General features: G+C 36.5%; 1 protein-coding gene across 8 annotated transcripts in view; it reads left to right on the top strand.

The window, feature by feature from the left end:
- Positions 1-22,435, top strand: part of rap1gapb (RAP1 GTPase activating protein b) — a 78,153-nt gene that overhangs the window by 41,547 nt on the left and 14,171 nt on the right. For 3 of the 8 annotated variants that reach the window (XM_039692808.2, XM_039692805.2, XM_039692804.2), the window contains exons 1-7: positions 7,914-8,052; positions 10,919-11,015; positions 18,721-18,768; positions 20,003-20,041; positions 20,133-20,321; positions 21,161-21,264; positions 22,087-22,165. In XM_039692808.2, coding sequence (XP_039548742.2) covers positions 7,919-8,052; positions 10,919-11,015; positions 18,721-18,768; positions 20,003-20,041; positions 20,133-20,321; positions 21,161-21,264; positions 22,087-22,165 — 690 coding nt within the window. In that variant the 5' untranslated portion in view covers positions 7,914-7,918. Of the gene's footprint in view, positions 1-5,738; positions 5,759-7,913; positions 8,053-10,918; positions 11,016-15,195; positions 15,380-17,590; positions 17,627-18,720; positions 18,769-20,002; positions 20,042-20,132; positions 20,322-21,160; positions 21,265-22,086; positions 22,166-22,435 lie in introns of those variants that run through there. The other 5 variants (XM_039692812.2, XM_039692806.2, XM_039692807.2 and 2 more) reach the window with 4 other exon arrangements.

The following is a 22,435-nucleotide window of genomic DNA, read 5'->3' as shown; positions in this document are numbered from 1 at the left end:
ACGGTGCACATGGAAAACTATCTTTATTTTAGCTTTCTTTACAATATTCTTTCACCCCCTTTTTTCTTACATTTGTTTTCTCTATATTTTCCTCCTTTATATTGCCTTTTTCTCTTTTCCTCTCTCACATACACAAGTGTTTCAACAGCTCGCTTTAGTTGCATAAAACATGAAGTAACATATAAAGTACCAATATGCTGAGTTTTTTTTTTCTACAGGTAAACTTTTTTTTTTATCTTCAGATTTTTCAGTTGTTCATGTATTCGAGTACACAAAAGACGTTCCTTGAATATGAAAAAACTAGATGTAGAGTATATTTGCGCTGTACAGTAAGTTGTGTTAATAGTATTACTGCTATATTAAGCTTTGGCTTGTCACTTGACGTGCAACATACAAAATATAAATATACCTCACATTGTGTGACTGTAGTTTTTTTTTTCATCGTGTTTTATATTTTTATTTCAAAATGCAATATATATTTTTTAAACATTAGCTACATTTGAGAACAGAACATTTCCATTATCTCTTTATAAAGCTGTTTGTTGATTATGTAACCACCAGTTGTGCTATTTAAGTAGGCACAGTTATTGATCAGTTCGAGAAATCTCAAAATGATCAAATCACCCGATTAATCTGCCTTTTCTTTGGAAATATAAAAATATAACACTATTTGTAAAAACACGATTTGGCAACAATCTCCTCAAACACACCACATACAGAAATGAACAGACTGTAAAAACAGGTTAAATCACAGTTTTTAATTTCACCGTTTGCCTTTTCAAGGGCTCTTTTGTCGTGCATGTTTGGAATTTCACTGCACTTTGCATCCGAACACTTCCTCTCATATACGCCCACTGCTGCTGTCAGAGCCTGTGCTGTTTAGAGACACAATGCTTTTATGATTAGACCTATTCAGATCAGTATTACGCATCAGCTTGGTATTCTCTTCTGTACGGCATGAATGTCTCTGCTGTTACAGTTGCCGTGTAGGCTTCTCTAGGCTGTTCTTTATTTTGCTGGCCTGAGAAAATTGTTAAGACAGCTCTCAGATTTATAAGAAACAGGCTGTAAAGGGGTGTACGGACGTGAAAGTAAAAGCTGTGCGCTGGATGTTGTGTCGCCATGTCCTTTCTCATGGGACGAGCAAGTACTCGGGATGAAAGCTGCCAGGGACAACAGGGACACTTTTAAGTGATGCTGTTGATGCAGCGTAGGTTGGATAGACTACTCTGAAAGGACGATGTTAATACTACTGTATGGTGCTTTGCACTTTGGTACTGAATGATTACCATGTTTATATACCATGGTATTTATATGGTACACCAAGGTAATTCAAAGAATGCCAAGGTAATACCATGCATCATGTCCAAAAATCATTATACATAAATACCGCATATATTACCATGGTAAATTGTCCAAAAAACATGGATAATAGTTGACTTATTTTATTTTTTACTATTGTGCATAATATTTATTTTAAAAAGCCATGCCTATTAAACTTGTTTTATTATAAGTTAACATGGTTATTAGTCAATACAATGTCTCAGAATGGTTAAAGGGACACCATTGTTAGAAATCCAGTCATACTATTGAATGGTCGTTCAACACTCTCTCATTTTCCCCTGAGACGAGAGAAATTTCGCTATTTATCTTTTTCACTTCCTCCTACAATGACGCAAAAATAAGGGGTTGGGTCTAATGCGCTAACAGACCAATCACAAATCAGTGCCAGTGCTTTTGATTTAACCGGCTGAAACTTTTTGAAAATATGGACGAAGGTACTGAATGCGCAGACGGATGCATTATGTATAGGGTTGGGTACCGAAACGTGGTGCCAATAGGTAACCGGTTCCGACATAAATGGGAATGACCAGACCGAATAAGAACGAAAATTTTGGTGTCTGAGTCTAGGTCTCATGAGGCGCACACACGCAAAGTCTCTCGCTCTCTCCCTTGTGAGCGCACTATACGGTTTGGAGCACAGTCTGATCTGTCTCGCATGCACGCTCTTGCTCGCTTGCTCTAGATTCCGGTAGATTTTAACTGATTTGTGGGCATCAGGGAGCCGTTATCAATATGCGGGAGACTCCCAGAGCATCTGATATAGCGAGGGGATTAATGAAGATGCCGTAGATAAAACGCTCCAAGGTTTGACTGCATTTCACGTGTAAAATTACGCGTCAGAGTAAGTGTGCCGATTAACTGAAGCCCATATAGAATCATGCCAATCCATTGGCTGCGGGCGCCGCCTTGACGCTCTTACGTCGTCATATTATATTACAGCGCATTATCTGATTTCATTGTGTGAAATGATTTCCAGGTGGGAGTGTAGAGTAGCTCAACTCTAGTCTACATTGAGTTGTGGGAGTGGCCTGCGGAGCTAAGCATTTCAATGCATTATGGGGATTGTTGTCTACAATCCACAAGCACTAAAAAGTCATTTTTTGCCTTTTATCGGCCAATTAAGAAGGATCCAAATTAGAAATGTATTCTTCTACATATATGACCCACTTTCAATATATATTCATGTCTCCACCGGTGGAATTACCCTTTTTATATTGTCCGATCAGTAATAATAATGCTTGTTTTCACTGGAAGTGGACATTTTGAACCATTTAAGTGTTTTTAGACTAAATAATGACTGAATTAAGTCTTAATGTTGGATATAGCCAACAGTGCTTTGATTTTTGTTTGTGTTTGGACTTTAGTGCACCCAGATTCCGTAAGGACACTGTCTAGCGAGGACAGCTCTGGTCTTTGGGGGATGTTAGTATGCTATGTCTCACGGCGACATCATTTAAGTAATCTAAGTTGACAGGATAAGTATACCCCTAAAAGATGTGCTTTCGCACAATGTGCTTCGGTCATATTTTAACAAAGAGATTGTTAAAATGCTCTTTGAAACACATTTAAGGTGGCATTGAAAAAGTGTTCTCTGCTATAGTGTTGTGGAGCTCTGGAAAACATATTTCCTCTTACCTAAAGTCTGGAAAGCACGAGAGCAGACTGGAACTTTAGTTGGGTGGGGTTTACAATGGAACAGATTGATTACATTTCAGTTTCTTCCTGTAGTCTGGAATTGTTGAGGACTGGTTGCACAGGGATGAGAAAAAAGTAATTATGCAAATTTTATGTATTATTTCATTTATTACCGTATATGTAAATAATATAATAATGCATAGAAATATGTATTTTTCTATATCTATCTGTCTGTTTGTCTGTCTGTCATAGTATATATATATAACAATACATCATGTCACAATATATCGCAATGTAAAAATGCATGTATGTATCATGGACAGTGACGGTCTGTATTCACCCAAAATGAAAATTTCTGTGTGAGGAAAAAAATCAAGTTTTCAGACTGTAAAACTACATTAAACTACTATATATAATGTTGAATATAATCTATAATACTGCAGTGGGGGTTTTATTTGTGGGTACTGATAATGCCAGATGTCTTGTGTTTCCTGGAAAAAGTGGCCTACATTATTTAAAATATATCTAGTCATGGACAGAGTGTAATCATATTCATCTAAAATAATTCTGTATTTTCAGCTTCAGAATCATGGATATTTTTATTCTGCCGTCACCATTGTCCTGTGCATTGGGTTACTTATATCGAATCGTGACATGATCGTTACACCCCTAGTTTGTCATGTTCAAAAATATCATTATAAAGTAGTTTTTTTAACTCTCATACTTAAATGTAATTTTACAATTACAATGTCAATTCAGACTGCTTTTAGTGTAAAACTAGCCAGGTGAGAAAACCGACTGATAGGATGTGGGTCTCCACCCATTGTTACCTGAAAGCTCAGTCTGAGTTTTCTTAAAGCTCAAAGTATTTTTATTGACTGTTTTAGTGTATTGTTGCCTTAGTCTGTTGATGAATTCTTCTGATGATACAGATTAACAACATTTGCTAGTTGTAAGATTTTTAGCCAGAGAGTGATTGAGAGACGGGAGGTTTAAACCTGGTAATGTGAATTTGAAAATAGACCTGATTCTTGTCAGATTTATTTTGGCAATAATTCCCATGACACAAAGTCAGCCGAGAGCCTGGATCGTGTCGTGTCAAGATCAGTTTGTTTTGAAGGATTCTTGCCAGTGAATATTCATTTAATCCATTTATACAAAGAAAAAAATCTAGATATTGTTCCCAAAGTAGACCGAATTTGGTGCATATTATTCCAATAATTTGCTAATTCATTTGCATAAATTAGTTAATCAAACAAACTTTGCATGGGATTATTGTGTTTGTGTGTATCTTTATATTTTCAGAATCAGAATAAGCTTAAGCTTTTTTTTCCCACGGCTAGCTTATTTTTCCAATTGTTTTTAATGGGAGCGCAGCGATTTTCACTGTGCAGTGATCATCACATCCAATCACAGTGGAGGGGGGGGCGGGACAAATACCACACCAAAAAAAAAAGAAAACGCATCTGAGGTAAAATAAAAAGATTATTTTTCCAAGTGTTTTATTTGATGTGCTATTTTAAATACTTAAATGTAACAAAGTTCAAGGCACATGCAAGAAGGGGGTACCAGTGAATGGTAAACGGAAGTTTTAAAATAAATAAAACAAAATAAACGGTGCTTCATAGCCGACTGCCGCCTATACATAGACAAAACGCAACGTAAATGTCCCTGGTCTTCCACTGTCATCACTCCTCCTCATATCCTTCAGAGCTCCTTGGAGTCCAGACTGGTGCAGCGCACACTGGCGTTCATTAACACTCGTGCCACTCCCTTTCCACGGCTCGCGCCCTGTTCTTCACATTAACAATAAAACAACATTATTCTGAGGGATAAAATCTTGTGTATTTTCTTCCATGCTCAACTATTGTTTTCAGTGTCGACTAGTAGCAGCTGTACTAGTCGTTAAGTCTTAACTAGTCTTGCACATCCCTAGTGCTCAGGGCCAGACGGCATCAGTTCAAAGAGTAAGTGGCCTGGATGTGTGGGGTCCAAAGTGAATAAAAGGGCAGGCAAAATCCCTCTGGACCTCACACATCCAGGCCACTTCCTCTGAGAACAGTTCATGGAGAGTGGGGAGGGGTGTACGGGTGCACTCTCAGGAGTCCGAACCGTCCTCTGTAGTCTTCTGATTTTGTAGCTGAGCCAAAGCAGACTATGGAAGTGCAGAGGGCAGACTCAATGACTGTAGCGTCAGCAGCACCTGTGGTAGATTGAACTTCTTCAGCTGGCAAAGGAAGTACAACCTCTGCTGGGCCTTTTTCACATTGGACCGACACCAACAAATCTCTAGATACTTGCTTTAATCTATTTTTGATTGATTTAGTTTGACCAGATACGTCCCATGACATGACAAAAAGAAAACAACACCTAGTTTCATTTCCATGGTCATTTATTCTAGCCCTTGAGGCTGGTTTTGTTTGTTAACCTGAAACCTGCCCCGGACCCTCCTGCTGTGGGCAGAGTAAGAACCGTTTAAGGAGAGAATACTTTGAAAACAGGTTTGACTTCTCTACTTCTCCAAGAGCCAGGGGTGAAACTTCAACAGTCTTCATACACAAAGAACTCAACAATCAGGTGGACGTCTCAGATCTGAGTCTCTGTCTGTTTGGGTGTGGAGTGGACAGAAAAGCTTTAGAGAGAAGAGGTCTGGTCCATTTGCTGTTGACTATTTGCGTGGAGCTACTGTCCTGAGAAATATGTTGGGGAACTCAAGAAAGGGGAATGACAGAAGGTTGAGCTTTTCCGAGGCTGTTCTACTTAAAGTGCACCACCTTTGGTAAGATACAGTTGTATAGGGTGATTGTCATCGTAAAGGAAAGTTTTACTTCTCAATTAGATTTTTCATAGCTCAGAAGACCTAATGGAGTCCTCAATTATGTTTTAGCTAACTTTCTAATCGGAGTACAGTAATATAGTTGAGATTTCCTCTGTAACTCATTAGACATTTTAGAGAGTATTCGGTTTCAACTTGATGTCTTTCCATTAGTTCAACCAGAAGTAAATTCAAAGTTGTTAGAGGAAGTATAATGAACTAGACACTGTAGGTTGTAACATTGATAGATGTGGGTCCATTTGACTTCCCAGCATGCACCGTACCATAAATAACTAATGCAGATACTGTCTGTTTATTTATGCTCTTTCTGAGCCACCTGTCATGTAACAAGACAAGTGAAGAGTGAATGCTGTGTAGATGACTTGCAAATAAGATTTATTTTATTTTATTGCTCTTAAACCAATCAAGATTGTGATCTAATTTGATTTATTTTTTACTTTCCATAGACATTGTCATGTGTGTTTCCTAGTTCTACAAAGTCTTGGGGTATAGTGGGAAACCATATTGTTGGTGAAAAAAAGTATTGTTCATTTTTGTGAGATTTTACCAGCCAGTTACTGCTGCTTCATGAACTGAGGACTGATGGGAACTCTGTGGTGTCAGTGAAGGATGTTCCCATGTGATATGGTCCTTCGGCTCGGTTTGCCTGCAGCTGTGGGAATATTTTGGGAATGGCAGCAAGTCTGTTTGAGGTAGTTGGGTAGGCTAATTGTAGGCTTGACAGATAACATCCTTTAAAACTACATAAGAGGCTTGAATTACACACACACACACAGAATGTTTTAAGTTCAAAACAAGCTAAGCACAATATTGACAGAATCTGTGACGTGTTCCGTTACCACAGAAAATAATTTGTCAAAAAATTGACAAAAAATTTGGCCATGGTGAATGTTGAGACAGAAGAGACCACTAGGTGGCAACACGGCAGATTGGGTGGTTTTGCAATCTATTTTGCAGGCAACAATGGGTTTAACTGTCTGTCCCAAGGAATAGCTAGTTATTAATTCTAAATCACAGGTGTCAAACTCAAGTTTGTCTTTTGTCTACATTTGGCATAGGCTTATGAAAATAGTTTTTGTGTAGCCTAGAGTTGGTTGACACCCCTTTTCTATAATCAACATGATTTTCATGTAATGTTATTGTTGAATATGCATGTTTCATGCTATTTGAAACGATTGAAATGTCCATATTATATCCACTCAATGTTTTTATTCTACTGAATGCTTTTGTTCTAAGTGACTTTTGACAATAAACAGACTCATTGATTGCCTCAGTTGAGCTTATTATTTTGCGTAACGTAAGCTTAATAGTAGAACAGTCTGACTGAGGTTAGTGTAGCCTACAGTACTTCTGTGTTCATTTGATTGAATATTGATTCTGAAATCCGATACGCTGAGTTGAAAAATGGGTCATTTTAAAGCTTTTTAATGATTTCAATGTGTTTAAACGAGATAAATGGGCGTTTTTTTGTGCATTCTCGTGGGTTTTGATGAGGTTTTAGGCTGGAAAACCTTGCTGGCATCTGGCAACCCTGGTGATGTATTGTATTGTGCACTCGAAAAGAGTGTAGAAAGATACAAAACAACATGATTTTCCAAGAACAGTAAACAAACCATCGTTTTTGTTTTGGTTCTTGTTCCAAATTTTGGATGCAATGGTGGATCCGCTACTTTTCTTCTTCTGTCCCCGCGGATGTCCTGTAAGTGTCCTACGACGTCTTGTAGAGTATAGAAAAGCAAAGTATATGCTTGAATATCATTGTGAGCCTCAGTCCCCAATCAGTCCTTTTGTGTTCCATAGAATAACGACAGTTTAATGGGTTTGGATTGACATGAAGCGTGAGTAAATCAATTGTCAGTTTGATTGGACTATGTTTTCAGCGGAAAGGAGCACTTTCATCAGCGGAATGAATGAATGAATGCCGGTGGGGAACGAGAAATATTGCCATGAGAAAGAAAGATTGAAAAATGTAAAAAAAAGAGATGGTTTGAAAGCAATAGATTTTGTGCTGATAACCCAAAAAAGGCGAGAGAGAAGAGGGAGTGAGTCATGAAATGGCGAGAGAAGCAAAGGGGAGGGAAAGAAACCGAAAGATTTGGGAGAATGAGAGCGAGAGAGAGAGAGAGGGAGGGAGGGAACGATAGGAAAGCGAGAGCGCTGTCTATCACCTGCCCATTCAGTTTGGAGCTGCAGAACAGATTCCTCAGTGCTGATTTGTCATCTGTACATGCATACAAGTAAGTAATGCGTCCCACTCTCTTTCTCTCACTCCATCATTGGCCAGTTTTCTGCTGGTGTTTAGCTCAGGTGGTCGTAGTGGGAGGGAGTCAGCTGAGGTGTCGGACTGTGTTAGTGGAGCAGGTTGAGATGAAGACGAGTGAGGGCATGTTGTTGTTTTTGGTAGTGATACACAATACCAGTTTTTGGTGTGTATAGTGAACATGCTTGTGATTTAGATTTAAGTGTGTTTAATATGTTTTTGAACTGTTAACTCTTCTAATTACATTAAATACAGGACTCAGTCCCTGATTACCAAATTAAAAATGAAAATATTTGCTTTATGATATCTGAACATTTTATATATTCTGTTAGGAATATCATTGGCATCTTTAGTTTTTGCATGCAAGAGTTCATTGTGATTTTCTGTGGTTTTTACATAGATCACACTTTTAGGATTGTGTTTTCTTTGTGCATTGTGCATTTTTGCAAATTGAAAAGAAAAGAAAGTGCAGCCTTTCTTCGGGTCATCTATTTTTTATGTTTAGCCATGATTTTCTCTTAATGTACACTCTGTTCTGTAGTTCTTGGCTAGTGTCAGATAGCTTATTGCTAATTCATGTAAACACAGTCAAATTCACTTATATTTGCAGGTGCACCTGACAGACCCAGTGAGCAGCTCTGCTTTGCATTTTCTGTGTAAATCCTGTAACTCTTTCTACCTCCAGGTTTTCCTGAGCCTTTCCTAACCCTTGCCCAATTTAGGTCTTAAATGGGTCATATTATACTTTTTAAAACATTTGTATATTATTATTCTTGTTGCTCAGTGCATATACAGTTAAGCATAGCACTGTCAGTGTGCTAAGTTCATACAGTAGGTTTGATTTTTAAAGATCACACAATGTAATAATGTATTCCTTGAATGCTATTTAAAGTGTCTGCCAAATACATAAATGTCACCTTAAACAGACACAACTTTTAATTTACCATTCTAAGTTTTTTTATTTCTTTATTTAATAAGAAATATAATTTACAGACCAAACTCTACATGCTTATACATTCATCCTCACATTCATACCCCAGAATATTTTTTTTTAACACTTTTACAAAATATATTACTACAGAAGAATAAAAATGATATGGAAAAGATAGGAAAAACTACCAGGTTTCATATAATTATAATACACATAGAATATTATTCCATTTTTTATTATTTTTATCCAAGTTATCTTCAAAGTTTTGGGACTGTGAAGATTTTTTCCAAGTTTTTGATAGAAGCGTCTTATGTTCACCTATGCGGCATTCAAAAATACAGTAATATTGTGAATATATAATTAATATATAAGTAATAATTTAAAATAGCTGTTTCTATTTTAAGATGTGTGTGTTTGTGTAATTTATTCTTATGGCCGTTAATCCAGTCTACAGTTTCACATGATCCTCATTCGGTTGACTGGACTCTGTTATGATTTGCTAACCTCTTTAAATGTGAAATGGTTTGCAGATTTACTATCAGGTGCAGATTCATCTTTATAATGTGCTTTGAAAGGTTATACAGAGCAGTCGGTGCTACACACAGATAGGATTCAAGTGAGCATTTGTGAAATGGATCAGAAAAGGAAAGATTAATTAAATGCTGATTCAATTGTTTTAGAGCCTGCTGCTGTAATGTTCTTCTTGTATGCAAATCCCCACTCTAAATGTCTCTATGGGAATGTCACTGGCATTATGAGTTGTATCAGCCTCTTGTGTCACATCTCAGTCATGCTCGGCTGACGTCCTTTGACAAATCAACAGCTTGTACCGCTGTCAAAACTTCCCAACGACTTCAGGGGCTTTTCAGCACATAACCTGCCATCAGGCTAATGAAGTGTGTCAGCCCTGGCGATCCTCAAGAGGTAAAGATCTAACAAAACACTGCTGCGCCTTTGGTGACTAGACATGATGTTGGTGGCATCTGACATCCCTTTCAAGATGCGTCTCAGCCACTTTCAAACCCAAATGCCTTTTTGTCCTGCAGTCTAGGGTGACCCAAGTTTAATTTGGTTTTTAACAGTATGCAAATTGTCTCTGTTGGGTGTTCACTGCAACATAAGCAGATGCTAGAAACCTGTCTACGTTGACTCCTAGGAATTGTGTAAAGTCAGCCTATAACAGTGGAGTTTGGCGGTTTTGCCAATTTTGCGTTCAATATACACCAGACAGTGTGGGCTTGCCACCTAAAGGTTTATTCAACACCAACTGTGAATATCTCGCTGAAGGTCGCCCTCCAGAGGGCAACTCTCATTAAATGCTTTTCAATACTTTCAATATATTCCAGGTATTTTAGATCACATTCATTCAAACTCAGCAGTCCTGTTTTCCCATTAACTGCAGGACAACCTCAAGCAAAATTCAATGTAATAATAATAAAGATGATGGATGGATCATCATCAACTCGTAAACCAAAGCAGTAAAACCGATACCTTCAGAAATACATTTGTATTTGTGTCCAGAATGGCATGGAGGAACAGATTGTGTGCCAAATGGCAGGGGAGTTTTAATTGATTTAGGATCGGCTGTTAAAAGCTGCGTGAGCCGAGAATATCCGATGTGATGTGAAATAATGTGTTTGAGTCACATTACAGGCCAACGGAGGGAGGGAACAAAAACCGAGGTGCGGTGTGTGTCATTGAACTGTACTGCAGTCTGCATTCACTCACATACACACCTGTGTCTCTTTCAGCATCTGGGATTGCATACTATTACTAACAAATCAATTCCTCAGTCGATTATACAGAGCATTTCTAATTGGATCTTCAGACGAACACTTGTGACAAAATGCGAATGATCTGATTGCCTTGAGTAGTTGTTGGTTTAGTTCTAAGGATTTTTGTTTGTCCACAGGAAACAGGATGGCCGAATCCCGCGAATATCTGACCCGTTAGAACGTCCTGGTTTGGTCAAGTCCTTCCCGCCATCACCTGCTCCGACTCTTCTAAAGGTTTGGCAGATTTTAACATTTCACTCCTCTTTCCTCTAATCCAGTTATATTCCAGCATGGCCTTAGGTTCAATCGAAGAAGTGGTAGGAATATCAAACAACTGCCTTCTCTCATTTATTTCTTCCTGCTGTTCAACTGTCTTTTCCTTTTTCCTTTGACAACCAACTATTGATAAGCTGCCTCTTTGTGTGCGTGTGTGCATATATCCAACTGGCTTTTCAATTGTTCTGTTTTCTATCTTTTTAATTGTTCTGTTTTTTATGGAAATGATGATTATTGGAGTGCCACCGAAAATAAAAGGATGAAATCAGTCATCAAATTATTCAGTAACTTTAAAAAAATTAATTATTTTACTCCCTCGGGATGCATTTAACTGATAGACATTTATATTGTTTACTAAAGATTTTTATTTAAAACTTGCTAAGATATAAAATAATAAGAAATATTTGTTGTAGATTTAAATTTGAATGATTTCTGAAGGATCATGTGACACTGAAGAAAATTATTCACTCTAGTGCTGTTTTCACTGTATATTTGATCCAATAAATGCAGCCTTAGTGAGAAGAAGAGACTTCTTACAAATACATTAAAATATCTTACCAAGCCCAAAAAGTTTATATACAGTACCTCCAGAAATGGAGGCATACCTCCATTTGCTTGATTGGCAAATAGATAGAGACAAGCATATTCATTTATTATTTTATGAATTCATAATTGATTCCTTCATTGTATTTTTAGGCAGCACTCCTAATCCTAATCCTCCATAGAAATTACCCTTTAGTAATTCATGTTTAGCATGTGAAGTGTGTAACCAGAAAATTTTGCGCTGGCGCTCAATTTCCCCCTCAAGGACCAACATCCAATTTTAACTTTAGAAATTATACTTTGAGGAACTGAATGCTAATGTGATCCGAAATAAAATCTGAGCTCCTTTAGGCATCAAGATCTCCTGATGAACCACAAATTAAAGCACTTCAATAGCAGTGGCACCTTTTAGTGTGAGCTGAACTGGTGGCGGTTCATTATTGGACTTTCCAGGGAGGCTAAATACATTTGCAGGATGCAGGAGGCTCAGCATCTCTTGCCTCTGAGCTTGTCTTCTGGGCTAACTTGGCTGTTAATATCAGTTGTTGAATAAGACGTTAGCTAGTTTTATTTGTTGAAGATGAGCCATTGTTTCTCCAATGCTTGCTCTTCTCCTGGGAGACCTATTTCCTTAATTTAACACCCAAGTGCTTTTTAATTGAACCCATCTGTGTCTCAGAGCAGCTCTGAGAGCCATTAGCACAAGGGCTTCTGGGAACCAGGAGGACTGAAGTGTCCGTGTTTAGGGATGTCCTAGAATGATTAGCGTCCCGGTGGTATTTTGAGCAGTAGAATAAGATTATAGCTCTAGATTGTGTAGTTAAGCATTTATGTATTGCACCAAGTGTCTCAATCAGTTCAGCGTCTCTGTAGAGCCACACCGGGCTTATAAATGCTGTGAATTTAGTTTCTGCACGATACAAGTGAAATTGGATTGTAAACAAGTTACCGATGCATTTTTTTAATTCAGTGTTTATTGCCTGTAGATTATGGACTTTGCATTATGGTTTTGTTGTATTCCCCGAATATTAATAGTAAGCAATATTGTATAATGCAAAAGTAAGCTTTTGTTGTACACAAGCTCTGCTGATTTGGTACAGGTATCACATAAAACACATTGTAAATGGGTTCTTTTTAATATCTCAGTTGTTCCATTTGAGAACAAATGGAGATTTATTTTTAAATGGCAAATGTTTCATTATATTTGTTTATATGCTCATAAAAGCATTAAATGGACTCATTTTTTCCCTGTCTACTGCCTTTTATGTCAAGGTTCAAGATGGACACTGATAAATGGAGTGGAAATATGTATATCATTGTGTACACATATTTCCATATATATATTGTACAAATATGTATCATTGTCCTGCAGTGTAATTCATCACATGGCATTCATGACTAATACGCCTTATTCACGGCAGCGCCATCTTTGATTTTTAATGAGAATGAAAGTGAGGCTGTGAGGGATAGACTTGCATCTCTTCAATGGGCTGTACTGTTATTTAATGTGTTTTCGGATTGTTCTGCTCATGAAACACTGGAAAAATATCTTTCCAAGAAATGTCAGTTGACAAAAAACTCCCGACAATGTAAGCTGTGGAAAATTGTAAGTAATCTAGACGCTTTATTCAGCTTTTTACAGCGGATGCCATTGGAAACACGGTAAGTCTATCCCTCACAGCCTCACTTTCATACCTGTCATGGCGCTGCTCTGAATAAGGTCTATATGATGCCTCATAATATGCCTCAAAAAACACCTGCCTCACCAGTCTTGTTGTTAACTAAAACTATTAAAAATAATTTTTTATTAATTGAAATAACAAAATATAAATATTTGATTAAAAAAAACTTTAGAAAAAAGTCGTAGTACTAAATTTACCGAGTGCAATCTGAATGCAGTGCACCAAAATCTAGCATAACAGGGGTGCTTTTTTCCAAAAACAAGTTAGACAATGAATGAACCAAATGACACGAAAAAAAGATTCGTTCATTTTGATGAACAAGTTCAAACAGGAGAGTCACGAACGCGCATCAGAACAGAGCAAGGCGACCATTTGAGCTTATAAAACTTAAACTTTGTTATTTATTTTTTAAAATGAGCAATCGTTTCGCTTGATAAGACCCTTATTCATCGTCTGGAATCGTTTAAAGCCCTTTCAACAGTTTGCAGTTTGCTCTAAAACTGTCTTTTGGACCTTGAACCGTTTGGTTCCCATTGAAGTCCATTATATGGAGAAAAATCCTGGAATGTTTTCATCAAAAACCTTAATTTCTTTTCGACTGAAGAAAGAATGACATGGATATCTTGGATGACATGGGGGTGAATAAATTATCAGCAAAAGTTTTTTTTAAAGTGAACGACTCCTTTAAGTGTCCTGCTTCTAAGATTTTTCTCTTTAGACAAATATGCTTGTAATTTTAGTAAACACCTCTAGAGTTTCAGAAGAGATCTCAAAAATGATCTCGCCAAGATTTCTGAGATTTTGAAATGATTTCTTGTTGTCTATGCTGTTCACATGAATTATACAGCTCTGTACTCTTACAGTTTGTCCTGTCTATTTGCGTTTGTCCTACTTCATTTTAGGTGAAACATCTGAGACTAGTTGATACTAATGTGAAAATAGACCTGAAAACTCTGAGAAATAATGTTTTTCTCCTCTGGGATCAGACATAGTTTAGAAACCTATCTCATAGGAATGACATTCTGGCTTTCCCAGACATTTGTAAACACCTGGACCCTGGGAATCATCCTGGCAGGGATGATCCTAGAATCAGAGGTTTTGGATGATATGTTACATTCCCTAATAGCAATATTAGCATTCAGACTTGACCACAACAACACCATGTTCCTCTTGAATGTGAAAGATAGACAACGCAGTAGTTCATTTTGAACGAGCTTGGTTGCACATCATTCACATTAATGTTTTTAAACCGCCTGCCTTTCATGCTGTTGTACAACACTGTGTGGGAAAATGCATTATAGTTGTGCAACTGTGAAAAAGGGAATCATATTATCTCTCATGAACTCTGATATTATGTCATCATTATGATATACCATTTTTAGTCTGATTTTATCAGTATTTCTGACAGACACTGTTATGGAAGGGGGCATATTTGCATTAATATATTAGATATTTGGGAAATTAAGAATGGCTTGCGTATTACAGCAGATGCATTGCAGTCAAATATGCATTACCTCACCTGTTTCCGCTATTGCACTAACCTCTTGAAGTCATCCAAAAGTCAAGAGTTTTCACAGACTCGCTTTAGAAATCATGCGAACCTTCAAAGTTTTCAAAAGAGGGGTTTGGCATTTTGATTAATGGTGAATTCTGTCAGCAATTTGGACTAACAATTGAATTGCAATTGAATTGAATATGTTCTTTGGTTAGTAAATCTGAGGGGGTATGTGTGGTTTGAATGTACATGACGCTTCTGTACCCATAGCCACACACACACACACACACACACACACACACACATCCACATGTCAGTAACCAGTGATTTCCTTCAATACGACTTTCGTATGGCACACTTGACTGAAATACGGGAAGTTGCTGCAGATTGAGGAAGCTGTCAGTCTTTTTCTTGCCTTTGCCGCTGCTTTTCTCATGAGCAGAACATCTGAAGATTGAGAGAAAGAGTGTTTCGTTGCAGGTCACAGTTGTGTGTCTCTAAAGGGTTCGGCTGATTTAACTGACTTCATCATGGCTAAGAGTATGTACAGGTTTCGTAGTCCAGCACTCGCTGCCATGCACCACCGCAGGCGCTTCAGTGATGTAAGTAGACTTTAGAAACGCGTGAGAAAATAATCAATCATAGTGAAATGTGGGAGTTTGTATAAATCTGTGTGCTTATATAAGAAGACCAAGGGTTAGTGTGTGTAGACATAATAGTGGAATGTGTGATTGTGTTTCTGTTTACTGGAATGTGTGCTGATGTTTTACTTTTAATTTCGTTTTTAAATGATTTTTCCTCTTATTCTGCAATTCAGTAATTAAATGAGAATCATGCTGTCTAGACACAGTTTAACAGATAGTATCATTATGTAGAAATGCTTCACAATTTAAATAATATATTATTGTTGAATTCACAAGCAATTTTCTTTCCCATTAAGGGGAGAAATCGTCATGAAACGGACAATCTAGATGTCCTCTTGATTGTGATCCAGTACAAAATGAAAAGATTGTTGTAGATTTGTATTTTGATTTTAAATAGTATTGTATTGTTCTGCATCTGATAAGGGTTTCTCATTCATAGATGTTTGCATGGGATCTGTACAGAGTGTACTGTGCGAGATGGTGATGAAATAATGTTATAGGATGTCTTTGTTAAGAAAGAGTTCTCACACTATACTGTATGTTGAGCAATGAAAAATTCACTGCTGTGTCCAATTCGTTGATTCATAACTGTGTGTGAAATTATCTTAAGCATTTTAATTAGTCAAGTGTGCATTATCTGTAAATACTTCCATAGGGATAAAGAAAACCTATATTATGGGATCACCCAACAGTTTATTAAACAAGCGGACTAATTAATGCCTTTATTCAAACTTAAAGAAGTGTTGGGTTATAAAAAGTAAAGATAGTTTAACTGGGTGTTCAGGCACTTTTAGGGTTTTATTAAAACTAACTAAAGCATATGTATTATGTATAATGTGCTGTCAATCGATACATTTTTTTTTCTCTGATTAATCATGATTAAAACACATAACACAAACTTTTAAGTGTTTGTGCTTTTAAGATTAAAACAAACTTTTAAGTGTTTTTATTAACATCTATTAAACATTATAAAGTTATACTTATCACTGATACTAATACAGCTGATGTCTCAATGAAAATGATTTTTTCTCCCAATTTTAACCATTAATTATAGCCATTCAACATTACAGTGTAATTGAAAGCTATTATTTAAAAAAAAAAAAAAAAACATTTATTAGGCTTAAAAAAATCCTCACATAAACCCGTAATAAATGTCATAATTTCCTGTGCGTCTATGTTTTCCGTATTTTTTACAACTCTTTATGTTCATTAAAGACTGCTCTTATGAGGATACTCGACAAACCGGACATTTTGGCGTAATTGTGCCATAATGTGGCATAAGTATCCAGTTGAAGAAACCAGTTATAGCTTAATATAAAAACAATATAAATTGTAAATCACCTTAAATGTGTGCGTGTGTGTGGGTGTGCACTTGTTTTTGATGAATCTGCAAGTCAGAGAGAAACAGTTCCAGTTTCAATACAGCATGTTGTTACATTAAAGTCATTTAAGGTAATCTGAACAACGCGTTTTCTTGTTGATAAAAATCAATCACTGGCAAGTATTTATCTGAGTTATCAGATTTAAACATTAAAAATGCTACTGCATTCTGACGAACTAGATTTTTAAAATCTTTTCAGTAGTGTTTGCCTGTGAGATGATTACTAGATGATTGCAGGGTGTTTTGAGTGTTGCTAGGTGGTTATACTTACCTTTTTTTCACCTATCACCGAAAATTGTAAATCCAATCACTTGCAGGATGAGTTGCGTTTAATATTTAGATTTAGAAATGTGTTCAAATTCTAACCCTAAGTATGAGCATTAGTAATGGTGATGCTAATAATGAGGCAGGGAATTCCAAACAGCGTTCCTCTTTAATTTATGTTGGCTTCTTATGCTGGTTTACTCTGAGCTGTGTGCTCAATGATATGACACTGCAGCTGTAGCTAGACAGGTCGTATCCTTCAAACGCACAGCTGCTCTGTTCCCGTGTTAAATTACGCTGTGTCACAGTCTTCATCTCTCATTGAGATCAACCGTATGATAGGGAGAAAGGCTAGATTGATGCCCTGTTGATCTTTGGATCAAAGTATAGGAGGGAGCTCCGTCCATTACACTGTCCCTCTCGGTGAGAGCCGAGAGTTATCATGTCAAGTGGACTCGCAGACTGTCAGATCTCACTCTTTATCATTGTGTTCATCCTCCTCTCTCTCTCCTCCTGATTCTCAGACATCAGATATATTTGCAATGATAGAGCGGATGCAGGTGAGAAGTGGACATTTTCATCCAGTTTTGTGTTTATTGCTTTTCTTGCGGATCTCTCGCTTTTTATGACCTTCTAACTTTGTGACACCTTCCTTGTCTTTGCTTTATTATACTGTCATCTGCATTCTTCTGAGGTTCTCTTTCAATACGCCACTACTCAATCCATATCCACTTTATCATTTAAACTTGCATTATTCTGTCATTCAACTGTTGAAATGATGATGTGTTGGGCTAGAAATATACTCTACGCATGTATAGGTTTGTTGAACCATGGCAATTTTTGATGTTCCAATGCTTCTGAACTAGGGCTGTCAAACGATTAATCGCATTCAAAATAAAAGTTTGTGTTTACGTAATATATGTGGGTGCACTGTGTATATGTGTATAATTATTTTGTATATATATATATATATATAAATATATATAGACATGCATATTCTTGTATATATTTAAGAAATATTTTCATGTATATACTGTATATAGATTTATATATAATTATATTATATATAAATATTTTATATATACTGTACATCATATTTTTTTCTTAAATATACATGCATGTGTGTGTATATATATATATATATATATATATATATAAATAATTTAAAAAAATAAAATAATTAAAATAATGTAAACACAAACTTTTATTTTAGATGCGATTAAACGTTTGACAGCCCTATTCTGAACTTTAACTATAATTAAAAATTCTTACTTTTTAAAAAAAATATCAAAATGAATGATAACTGTACTGTCCATAAAGAAAAAAATAACATGATGTTATTTATACACTTATAACAAGAACAGCTTTAATGCCAGTGTCTATATGGCTTAATAACTTGAATAGATTAGAATAGGTTATTGCGTAGAATATATTTCAGGCCTAATTAGCCTATCTATAAAAAATGATTGTGTATATTTACCATGTTTTCAATTTTCTGAGAATTCTCAAATATGTACATTATTTCAAGTTATTCATTTCAAATGATGAATTCTAATTTCTGATATTTACCATTCTATTAAAGTATGTGAATTTTGATGCATGTTTTAAAATGTACTGTATGCACTAAATATTCTCTCCCTTTTTAAAAACACAGAGCAGTAGAATGGAGGAGCAGAGGTGCTCTCTTCCACCTCCTCTAAAAGTAAGTGTGTATATTTAGAGCCACATAAACACACATCAAGTGTTATAGCCATCAAGGACCATCCCTGCCATCAGCGTTTTGTTTATCACATGCACACAGAAAAACACAATGTTGCTTTTATTCCAGACAGATGTTTTCGCATTAACACTCGGTCTCATAGCTTTATAGTTCAGAAATTCTCCGTTGCCTTAAAATGTTGATATTTGAATGCATCCCAGGGCCATGTCTGACATAAAGGCTGTTCCAAAAGTAGGATAATTATGCTGCCTATTAATATACCTTTTGGCAATGTTTTTCAGCATCTTGTGCCATAAGCATTGCATCTTTTTAAGATGCTGCCTTGATGGGTTAAAAATAGTTCAACTTTTGACAAGCAGCAGATCAATGTCTGTTTTAAAAAATGCGACATTGAGTCAAACATAAAAAAAAATAAATTTGTTTTCTTTTTAAATTATATTTACTTTTTTTTTTGTTCTTGCACCATTGGCTTATTTTGAGCACTTGTACACAAACTTACTTGTAATGTAATGCTTTATACTTTTATGAGTTAAAAAGGTGAATCACATATTAAACTCAAAATATAAATTCTTGGGCTGTCAAACGATTAATCGCGATTAATCGCATCCAAAATAAAAGTTTGTGTTTACATAATATATGTGGGTGCACTGTGTATAATTATTTTGTATATATATAAATACACACATGCGTGTATATTTAAGAACAAAATATTATTTATATATCAAATATTTATATTTATATATAATATAAGTTATTTATAAATCTATATAAGTATATACATGAAAAAAATTCTTAAATATATATATAAGCATGTGTGTGTATTATATATATATATATAAAATAATTATATATTTTGTAAACACCAACTTTTATTTGGGGTGCGATTAATCGCGATTAATCGTTTGACAGCTCTAATAAATTCCCTGAAAATCTTTACATAAATATAGAGATGTATTTTTATTTTTCCATGCTTTTAAGGCCACATGTGGCAGCATAACAGCAGAACATGTGATCAGATGCGCTCACCTCATGCTTTGTGAATGTTGTATATGGTTCAGGGTTTGTTTGGAATCGTGAGTCTCCGCAGGTCCAGACTGGAGCTCTGCGTTTAAGGGCTTTTACTCTTCATGTACCTTTTATATTTCTTTAATCTGCACCTTAAATTGACTCGAATGAGGGGCTCATAATTTTTAATATCTCTCTATTGCTTCCACAGACAGAGGAAGACTACATTCCATATCCCAGCGTCCATGAGGTTGCAAACTTTTTTTTTTTTTTTTTATGTGTAAATATGAATGTGTTTTCTTGTTGCACTGGTTGTTAAATATGTTTTTATGGGTTGGCAGGTATTGGGGCGTACTGGTTCTTTACCACTGATTCTGCTGCCCCAGTTTGGGGGTTACTGGATTGAAGGGACCAATCATGATTTAGGCTCCTCCTCCTCTCCAGAGGAACCGCCCCCTTGCCCAGCATCACAGGATAAACTCGAGACCAACAGCATAGCCAAGATCTACAGGAAACACTTCCTGGGCAAGGTTAGATCGGTCTGTCTGTCTGTCTTGTCCGTTAGTTAGATCTATCTATCTATCAATCAATCAATCCATCCATCCATCCATCCATCCATCCACTTACCCACTTACCCATCCATCCATTTACCCACTTTCCTATCCATCCACTTACCCACTTATCTATCCATCCACTTACCCACTTATCCATCCACCCACCCACCCATCCATCCATCCATCCATCCATCCATCCACCCACTTACCCATCCATACATCCACCCAATGGCACCCATCCATTCATCCACTTACCCACTTATCCATCCATCCATCCATCCATCCATCCTCTTACCCACTTATCCATCCATTCATCCATCCATTCACTCACCCACTTACCCATCCATCCATCCATCCACTTACCCACTTATCCATCCATCCATCCATTTACCCACTTATTCATCCATCGACTTACCCACTTACCCATCCATCCATCCTTCCATCCATCCACTTACCCATCCATCCATCCACCCATCCACGCACCCACCCACCCACTTAATTACTTAATTACTAAGTACTTACAAATATTGAAATATGCCAGGTTATAAAAAATAAATGAAAAAAAAACATTCTGGAGTCAATCCCAAAATTAAGTCAGGACTGTTTTCTCACCAATGAATAAATGAATGGAGGATTCTAATGTAAACAGGAGTGTTTGAGTTGGTTGTTCTGTCCTTTATTGCCGTTATTGTCATTTCCCTCTGCAGTGATAATACTCTTTGAGCTTGCTGTCTAATATTAGGGACAGAGCTTAGCAATCTGTGAAGTAAAGAGTCTTTCTGAGAGTTTATGTCTGTTTATTCCTCTTCCCACAGGAACACTTTAATTATTACTCCGTGGACAGCGCCCTGGGACACTTGGTCTTCTCTGTGAAGTATGATGTGATTGGAGACCAGGAGCACCTTCGACTGTTGTTTAGGTACTTCAAACACACACACACACACACACACACTCGACTCTTCCCAGATGAAAATTCTCAGTTATGGTTCATTAATACTTTTTTCATAGATTATTTTCTTCTAAAATACCTTTTGGTGTACTGCATGGTGAAAGGACACAAAAGCCACAAAATCTGCATCTCCGTTTCTCAGAAGAATCTTTCATTTCCTATTAATGCTACTTCCTTACATTCGATTTACAATTCTGCATCCTTTTTGCTACTCTCAATTCTCAATTCAGATCTGAATGGTTCACACCCCGGTTCCAGAAACATTCACATCCACTGTCCTCTGTTATATTCTCCCGAAGCCGGTCTGACTTGAGTGCTCTAAATATGCAGCAGGAACACAAGGGCACATCTATTCTTATATAACCCACAGCCTGTCTTGAGGCCCTTTAATGATGGGGATGGGATGGGAACAATAGCCCTGGCCGTGTTCATGTCAGAAAGAAGCTGATCTAAAAAGCTTCTCTTTTTTATGAAGGGAGCTCTTCAGGGACTCTTTGAATGTTACGTGCTGGCTATAAAATAATTGACAAGGGCACCTGTGAATGCTGGAGTGATTCACATGGCTATACTTTTTGAATGAACTACCATTCATCTCTCTGTCTGTTTGTCTTAGCCTTCCTGCATGCTAAATATAACCTTTTTATCATCACATTTATATGTTTGTGCTTTTATCCAAAGTGACTTTAATACAGGACAATTGAGGCTGATGCTAGTTTTTGTTAGAATCTTACTTTGAATAGTTTGTAATGGATACTGTGAATCTTATAATCTATTCTCGTCTATTAATTCTAGGTCGAAGTTTAAAACCTACCATGATGTGATCCCTATTTCTTGTCTGACCGAGTTCCCTAATGTTGTCCAGATGGCGAAGGTAGCTTGAGAAGAGAAGAATAATTATTTTTTGTTGAATTTATTTATTTAAAATAATTACATGGCATGCAGATGTATTTATTAATTTTCTATATTTATAATGATTTTTTTTGTAATTATACATTTAAATTAATTAATTCCACATGCTAATATTCAATGCAAATGAGATGTTACGAGGTGATTTTTATGTTAATTTATTTTATCTCAATGAGAACATACACTTGTCTATTTGCATCACTTTTTGTTGTCAATTAAGTTGACAACATTCGTA

This window comes from Pimephales promelas, chromosome 8, assembly GCF_988280905.1.
Source record: "Pimephales promelas chromosome 8, fPimPro1.hap1.1, whole genome shotgun sequence".
NCBI lineage: Eukaryota > Metazoa > Chordata > Actinopteri > Cypriniformes > Leuciscidae > Pimephales > Pimephales promelas.
Note: the sequence above shows the minus strand (reverse complement) of the source record. Positions and strands in the feature narration are given on the sequence as shown.